Source organism: Lagopus muta, unplaced genomic scaffold (genome assembly GCF_023343835.1).
Source record: "Lagopus muta isolate bLagMut1 unplaced genomic scaffold, bLagMut1 primary scaffold_222_ctg1, whole genome shotgun sequence".
NCBI lineage: Eukaryota > Metazoa > Chordata > Aves > Galliformes > Phasianidae > Lagopus > Lagopus muta.
The window spans coordinates 19,720-28,406 of NW_026040260.1; the positions used below are offsets into that span (position 1 = coordinate 19,720).

Consider the following 8,687-nt stretch of genomic DNA (forward strand, 5'->3'; position numbering starts at 1 on the left):
ATAGACCGCCATACACCCTCATAGACCCCCATAGACCCCCTTAGACCCCATAGACCCCCATACACCCCCATTGACTCCCATAGACCCCCATAGGCCCCCATAGACCCCCATAGCCCCCATACACCTTTATACACCCCTTAGACCTCCATATACCCCCATAGCAACCCTGTAGACCCACATAGACCTCAAAGACCCCCCCTAAACCCCCCTAACCCCCCCCAGGTGTTCTACCCAGAGCTGCGTGGCCCGGTGTTCTGGGTGGGCCAGCAGGGGGCACCACGCTGACATCGGGGGGCTGACGCCGGGCTCGATGCCCCCCCACTCCAAGACCCTCAGTGAGGAGGGGGCCGTCTTCATCTCCTTCTTTCTCGTCAGGGCCGGAGTGTTCCAGGAGGAGGGTGGGTGGGGTTTTGGGGGGGGGACAAGGGGGGTGTGGGGGGTACGTGGAGAGTGGGAAGGGGGGGGGGATGGGGATGGGGATAGGGGAGGTGAGGGGGGGAGTTAGGGGGGGGATGGGGGATGGGGGGCGATGGGGAGGGGATTAGGGGATGGGGGGGGTGTGGGATGGGGATGAGGGGGTGGGAAGGGGTGTGGGGGATGGGAGGGGGGGTGGGAGATGGGGGATGGGAGGGGATGGGGGATGGGAGGGGGGTGGGAAATGGGGGGTGGGAGGGGATGGGGGATGGGAGGGGGGAGTGGGGGATGGGGGATGAGGGATGGGAGAGGGGAGTGGGGGATGGGAAGGGGGTGGGAGATGGGGGATGGGGGGGGATGGGGGATGGGGGGGTGGGAGATGGGGAATGGGAGGGGGGGGGATGGGGGATGGGGGATGGGAGGGGGGGTTGGGGCTGGGGAATGGGGGATGGGAGATGGGGGATGGGGGAGGAGATGGGGGATGGGATGGGGGATGGGAGATGGGGATGGGGGGATGGGGGATGGGGGGATGGGGGGATGGGGAGGGGGGGGGAGGGAGGGGGGATGGGAGGGGGGGTGGGAGGGGGGGATGGAGGATGTGGGGGGTGGGAGATGGGGGATGGGAGGGGGGGGAATGGGGGATGGGGTTGGGGGGTTGGTGGGAGATGGGGGATGGGGGGGGTGGGAGATGGGGGATGGGTGATAGGGGGAGGGGGAGTATGGGGGATGGGGGGGTGGGTGGGGATGGTTGATGGGAGGAGAGAGGGTGGGGGTTGGGGAAGAGAGGAAGGGGGTTGTGATTTGGGGTGGGGGGGGTGGGGGAGACACATTGCTATGGGGATCTGGGGACACGTTGCCCGTAAGGGACATGGGGACATGGAGGCATGGTGACACGTTGCCATGGTGACAGTGGGACATGGGGACACAGTGACAGGTTGACCTGCTGCCATGGGGACACGGGGACCCGTTGCCATGGTGACACAATGACGAGGTGACCCGTTTTGCCATGGGGACCTGTTGCCATGGGGACATGGGGACACTGTGACACAGTGACCCGCTGCCATGGGGACAGTGGGACATGGGGACCCGTTGCCATGGTGACACAGTGACAAGGCGACCTGTTGCCATGGGGACTCGTTGTTGCCGTGGGGATGTGGGGACCCGTTGCCATGGTGACCCATTGCCATGAGGACAGTGTGACACAGTGATGCGTTGCCATGGTGACCTGTTGCCATGGTGACGTGGGGACATGGAGACACGTTGCCATGGCAACCCGATGCCTTGGTAACAGCGGGACATGGGGACACGTTGCCATGGTGACTCAGTGAAAAGGTGACCCGTTGCCATGGGGACATGGGGACAGGGGGACACAGTGACAGGTTGACCTGTTGCCATGGGGACACGTTGCCATGGGGACATGGGGACTCGTTGCCATGGTGACTCTGTCACTAGGTGACATGTTGCCATGGGGACTGGTTGTTGCCATGGGAACATGGGGACATGGGGACTCGTTGCCATGGTGACCAGTTGACATGGGGACATGGGGACCCGGGGACCCGTTGCCATGGTGTCACATTGCCATGGGGACAGTGTGACATGGGGGACACGGAGACACTGTGACACAGTGACCCGTTGCCATGGGGACATGGGGACACAGGGACGGGTTGTCATGGTGAAGCGTCGCCATGGTGACATTTGGGGGCAGTGACACGTTGCCATGGTGACAGTGTGACATGGGGACAGTGGCACACAGTGACATGTTGACCCGTTGCCATGGGGATATGGGGACACTGTGACACAGTGGCCCGTTGCCATGGTGACACAGTGACAAGGTGACCCGTTGCCATGGTGACTCGTTGTTGCCGTGGGGATGTGGGGACCCCTTGCCACAGTGACCCATTGCCATGGGGACACTGTCACACATCGATGCGTTGCCATGGTGACCCGTTGCCATGGTAACGCCGCGTCCCCATCCCCTTAGAGTGGTGTCAGTGGTGCTGGTGCAGAGTGGGATAACGTGACGCGTTGCCATGGTGACCCGTTGCCATGGTGCCCGTTGCCATGGTAACGCCGCGTCCCCCATCCTCGTAGCGGTGGCAGCGGTTCTGTTGCAGAGCCGGACGTGGGGACATGGGGACACTGTCACGCATGGATGCGTTGCCATAGTGACACGTTGCCATGGTGCCGGTTGTCATGGTAACGCCGAGTCTCGTTGCCATGGTAACGCCGCGTCCCGTTGCCATGGTAACGCCTCGTCCCCATCCCCTGACATGGCAGCGGTTCTGTTGCAGAGCCAGCCATGGGGACATGGGGACACTGTCACACATCAATGCGTTGCCATGGTGACCAGTTGCCATGGTGCCGGTTGCCATGGTAACGCCGCGTCCCGTTGCCATGGTAACGCCGCGTCCCCATCCCCTGACAGTGGTGGCAGCGGTTCTGTTGCAGAGCCGGACATGGGGACACGGGGACACTGTCACACATGGATGCGTTGCCATGGTGACCCGTTGCCGTGGTAACACCGGGTCCCCATCCCCTGACAACGATGCCAGCAGTTCTGTTGCAGGGGACACGGGGACACTGTCACACATCGATGCGTTGCCATGGTGGCCCGTTGCCATGGTGCCGGTTGCCATGGTAACGCCGCGTCCCGTTGCCATGGTAACGCCGCGTCCCCATCCCTTACAGCGGCGGCAGCGGTTCTGTTGCAGAGCCAGCCATGGGGACATGGGGACACTGTCACACATCGATGCGTTGCCATGGTGACCAGTTGCCATGGTGGCCCGTTGCCATGGTAACGCAGCGTCCCCATCCTCTTAGAGTGGCAGCGGTTCTGTTGCAGAGCCAGATATGGGGACATGGGGACACTGTCACACATGGATGCGTTGCCATGGTGACCAGTTGCAATGGTGGCCCGTTGCCATGGTGCCGGTTGCCATGGTAACGCCGCGTCCCGTTGCCATGGTAACGCCGCGTCCCCATCCCCTTACAGCCGTGTCGGAGGTGCTGGTGCGGAGCGGCACGCGGGCGCTGCGGGACAACGTGGCGGACCTCCGAGCGCAGGTGGCCGCCAACCACAAGGGGGCGACGTTGCTGAGGGAGCTGGTGGCCGCCTATGGGCTGAGCGGCGTCACCGCCTACATGGAGCACATCCGGGTGGGTACCACGTGACCACGGGGCGCCGGCGGGCGGGAAGGGGTCACGAAGGGGCGGCGAGGGGTCATCGGGGGTCATGAAGGGGTCACTAAGGGGTCATCTGGGGTCATGAAGTGGTCAGTAAGAGGTCAAGAAGGGGTCAAAAGGGGTCATCTGGGGTCATGAAGGGGTCAGTAAGAGGTCATGAAAGCGTCAGCGAGGGGTCACTAAGGGGTCAAAAGGGGTCATCTGGGGTCACGAAGGGTTCAGTAAGAGGTCAGGAAGGGGTCAGAAGGGGTCAGTAAGAGGTCATGAGGGCTCACTAAGGGTTCAGCTGGGATCATGAAAGGGTCAGTAGGAGGTCAAGAAGGGGTCAAAAGGGGTCATCTGGGGTCATGAAGGGGTCAGTAAGAGGTCATGAAGGGGTCAGCGAGGGGTCACTAAGGGTCATCTAGGTCACTAAGGGGCAAATGGGGTCATCTGGGGTCACAAAGCGGTCAGTAAGAGGTCATGAGGGGTCAAAAGGGGTTCATAGGGGGTCACCAAGGGGTCACCAAGGGGTCACTAAGGGGTCAGTGAGGGGTCATCTGGGGTCACGAAGGGGTCAGTAAGAGGTCATGAAGGGGTCAACGAGGGTCATGAAAGGGTCAGTAAGAGGTCATTAGGGTCAAAATGGGTCACTAAGGGGTCATCTGGGGTCACGAAGGGGTCAGTAAGAGGTCACGAAGGGGTCAACGAGGGGTCATCCAGGGTCAGGACGGGGTCAATAAGAGGTCACAGGGATCAAAAGGGGTCAGTAAGAGGTCATTAGGGGTCATCTGGAGTTGCAAAGGGGTCACTAGGGGTCATCGGGGTCCCCGAGGGTCACCAAAGGGGTCATGAAAGGTCATTAAAGGGTCAGTAGGGGTCATTAAGGGGTCATTAAGGGGTCATCAAAGGTCATTAAAGAATCGGTAGGGGTCAACAAGGGGTCAAGGGGTCATCAAGGGTCACCAGGGGTCAAAAGGGTCAGCAAGGGGTCCCTAAGGGTCATCTGGGGTCATGAAGAGGTCAGTAAGAGGTCATTAGGGGTCACCGGGGTCACGGAGGGTCACCAAAGGGATCAAGAAGGGGTCATGGAGGGGTCAGTAAGAGGTCACCAGGGGTCATCGGGGTCACCAAGGTCACCGAAGGGGTCATCGAGGGTCATGAAGGAGGCATCAAGAGGTTGTCAAGGGTCAACGGGGTCATTAGGTGTCATTGGGGGGTCAACAAAGGTCACCAAGGGTCACCAAGGGGTCATGAAGGGGTCATTAAAGGGTCACTAGGGGTCACTGAGGGGGTCAAAAGGGGTCACTAGGGGTCATTAAAGGGTCACTAGGGGTCTTTAAAGGGTCACTAGGGGTCACCAGGGGTCACCAGGGTCATTAAAGGGTCACAGTGGGTCACTATGGGGTGACTAGGGGTCATTCAAGGGTCACCAGGGGTCACCGAGGGTCACCAAGAGGTGACAAAAGGTCACCATGGGGTCCCCAGGGGTCCTCAAAGTGTCCCCAAATGTCCCCAACTGTAATAAACCCAAAATGTCCCCCACGTGCCCCCAAAGTGACCCCCAAATTGCCCCCCAAATGTCCCCAAAATGTCTCCAACTGTCCCCAAAATGCCCCCAAATGTCCCCAACTGTCCCCAAAATGCCTCTCAGGTGCCCCCATATTGCCCTCAAAGTGTCCCCACATGTCCCCAACTGCCCCCCAAATGTCCCCAGATGTCCCCAAGTGTCCCCCAAGTGTCCCCCAAATGCCCCCAACAGTCCCCAAAATGTCCCCACAAGTCCCCAAATGTCCCCGACCGTCCCCACATGTCCCCAACTGCCCCCAAATGTCCCCACATCCCCAAATGTCCCCAAGTGTCCCCAAATGCCCCTCAAATGTCCCCAAATGTCCCCAACAGTCCCCAAATGTCCCCACATGTCCCAAACTGCCCCCAAAATGTCCCCAACTGACCCCAAGTGTCCCCAACTGCCCCTCAAATGTCCCCACATGTCCCCAAATGTCCCCAAGTGTCCCAAATACCCCTCAAATGTCCCTGACCGTCCCCCAAATGTCCCCACATGTCCCCACATGTCCCTAATCATCCCCAAATATCCCCAAATGTCCCCAAATGTCCCCAAATGTCCCCCACACGTCCCCCACTGTCCCCAAAATGTCCCCACATGTCCCCAATGTCCCCAACCGTCCCCAAAATGTCCCCAAAATGTCCCCACACGTCCCCAGCTGCCCTCAACTGTCCTCATATGTCCCCACATGTCCCCAAATGTCCCCACATGTCCCCAAATGTCCCTAATCGTCCCCAAATGTCCCCAAATGTCCTCAAATGCCCCTCAAATGTCCCCGACTGTCTCCAAATGTCCCCAAATGTCCCACATGTCCCCAACTGTCCCCAAATGTCCCCAAGTGTCCCCAAATGTCCTCAAATGCCCCTCAAATGTCCCCGACCGTCTCCAAATGTCCCCAACAGTCCCCAAATGTCCCCAAATGTCCCCAACTGTCCCTAATCATCCCCAAATGTCCCCCACTGTCCCCAAAATGTCCCCACATGTCCCCAAATGTCCCCAACCGTCCCCAACCATCCCCAAAATGTCCCCACTGTCCCCAGCTGCCCTCAACTGTCCTCATATGTCCCCACATGTCCCCAACTGTCCCCTAATCGTCCCCAAATGTCCTCAAATGCCCCTCAAATGTCCCCGACCGTCTCCAAAATGTCCCCACGTGTCCCCAAATGTCCCCAGATGTCCCCAAATGTCCCCAACTGTCCCCAACCGTCCCCAAATGTCCCCAAATGTCCCCTCATGTCCCCAACTGTCCTCAAAATGTCCCCAAATGTCCCCACATGTCCCCAACAGTCCCCAAATGTCCCCAACTGCCCTCAACCGTCCCCAAGTGTCCCCAAGTGTCCCCAAATGCCCCCAACCGTCTCCAAATGTCCCCAGGTGTCCCCGCATGTTCCCAAAATGTCCCCGACTGTCCCCAACTGTCCCTAAATGTCCCCAACTGCCCCCAAATGTCCCCAAGTGTCCCCAACTGTCCCCAAAACGTCCCCAAATGTCCCCACATGTCCCCAAATGTCCCATGTCCAGAACCGTCCCCAACTGTCCCCAAATGTCCCCAACTGCCCCTAAATGTCCCCAAGTGTCCCCAACTGTCCCCAAAACGTCCCCAAATGTCCCCAAATGTCCCCACATGTCCCCACATGTCCCCAAATGTCCCATGTCCAGAACCGTCCCCAACTGTCCCCAACTGTCCCCAACTGTCCCCAAATGTCCCCAAATGTCCCCAAATGTCCCCAACTGTCCCTAAATGTCCCCAACTGTCCCCAAATGTCCCCAACTGTCCCTAAATGTCCCCAACTGTCCCCAAATGTCCCCAAATGTCCCCACGTCCCCAACTGCCCCCAAATGTCCCCAAGTGTCCCCAACTGTCCCCAAAACGTCCCCTAATGTCCCCAAATGTCCCCAACTGTCCCTAAACGTCCCCAACTGTCCCCAAATGTCCCCAAATGTCCCCACGTCCCCAACTGTCCCCAAATGTCCCCAACTGTCCCCAAATGTCCCTAAATGTCCCCAAATGTCCCCCAAATGTCCCCAACTGTCCCCAAATGTCCCCAAATGTCCCCAAATGTCCCCAACTGTCCCTAAATGTCCCCGTCCCCCCCCCCCCCCCCCCCCAGGCGAACGCCGAGCGCTCGGTGCGGGCGCTGCTGCGGGGGGCGGCGCAGCGCTGGGGGGCGGTGCTGGAGGCGGAGGATCGCATGGACGACGGCAGCCCCATCTGCCTGCGGGTCACCGTGCAGCCCGAGGAGGTGAGCTGTGCTGTGCCCCATAGCGCCCCATAGCGCCCCATAGAGACACACAGAGCCCCATAGAGACACATAGAGACACACAGAGCCCCATAGAGCCCCCATCTGCCTGCGGGTCACCGTGCAGCCCGAGGAGGTGAGCGGTGCTGTGCCCCATAGCGCCCCATAGAGACACACAGAGACCCATAGAGACACACAGAGCCCCATAGAGCCCCCATCTGCCTGCGGGTCACCGTGCAGCCCGAGGAGGTGAGCGGTGCTGTGCCCCATAGCGCCCCACAGAGACCCATAGAGACACACAGAGACCCATAGAGACACATAGAGACCCATAGAGACACACAGAGATCCATAGCGCACCATAGAGTACACTGTGCCCCATAGAGACACACAGAGACCCATAGAGCCCCCATCTGCCTGCGGGTCACCGTGCAGCCCGAGGAGGTGAGCGGTGCTGTGCCCCATAGAGCCCCATAGCGCCCCATAGAGCCCCATAGCGCCCCATAGAGACCCATAGCGCCCCATAGAGACACACAGAGACCCATAGAGCCCCATAGAGACACACAGAGACCCATAGAGCCCCCATCTGCCTGCGGGTCACCGTGCAGCCCGAGGAGGGTGAGCGGTGCTGTGCCCCATAGAGACCCATAGCGCCCCATAGCGCCCCATAGAGACCCATAGAGCCCCACTGCGCCCCATAGAGCCCCCATCTGCCTGCGGGTCACCGTGCAGCCCAAGGAGGTGAGCGGTGCTGTGCCCCATAGCGCCCCACAGAGCCCCATAGAGCCCCATAGAGACACACAGAACCACATAGAGACACACAGAGCCCCATAGAGCCCCACTGCGCCCCATAGAGCCCCCATCTGCCTGCGGGTCACCGTGCAGCCCGAGGAGGTGAGCGGTGCTGTGCCCCATAGAGACACACAGAGCCCCATAGAACCACAAAGAGATACAGAGACCCATAGAACCACATAGAGCCCCACTGCGCCCCATAGAACCACATTGAGACCCATAGAGCCCCATAGAGCCCCATAGAACCACATAGAGACACACAGAGCCCCATAGAACCACATAGAGACACACAGAGCCCCATAGAGACACACAGAGACCCATAGAACCACATAGAGACCCATAGAGCCCCATAGAGCCCCACTGCGCCCCATAGAGCCCCCATCTGCCTGCGGGTCACCGTGCAGCCCGAGGAGGTGAGCAGGAAAGGGGGGTGCTGTGCCCCATAGCGCCCCACAGAGACCCATAGAGACACACAGAGCCCCATAGAGACACACAGAGACCCATAGAGACACACA

General features: G+C 60.0%; 1 protein-coding gene across 1 annotated transcript; it reads left to right on the forward strand.

Annotated features, from left to right (window-relative positions):
* The first annotated feature begins 223 nt into the window (after nt 1–223).
* Nucleotides 224–7,442, forward strand: OPLAH (5-oxoprolinase, ATP-hydrolysing). Its single transcript, XM_048933079.1, has 3 exons — nt 224–398; nt 3,407–3,570; nt 7,255–7,442. The coding sequence occupies exons 1-3, from the start codon at nt 311–313 to the stop codon at nt 7,417–7,419; spliced, it is 417 nt and encodes a 138-aa protein (XP_048789036.1). The 5' UTR covers nt 224–310; the 3' UTR covers nt 7,420–7,442.
* The last annotated feature ends 1,245 nt before the right edge of the window (nt 7,443–8,687 follow it).

Bases quoted from the DNA above. Each gene is read 5' to 3' on its own strand.
- OPLAH (XM_048933079.1), top strand. From the start codon at position 311: ATGCCCCCCCACTCCAAGACCCTCAGTGAGGAGGGGGCCGTCTTCATC. The intron at 399-3,406 runs GTGGGTGGGGTT...ATCCCCTTACAG, and splicing joins CGGAGTGTTCCAGGAGGAGG to CCGTGTCGGAGGTGCTGGTG. The intron at 3,571-7,254 runs GTGGGTACCACG...CCCCCCCCCCAG, and splicing joins CCTACATGGAGCACATCCGG to GCGAACGCCGAGCGCTCGGT.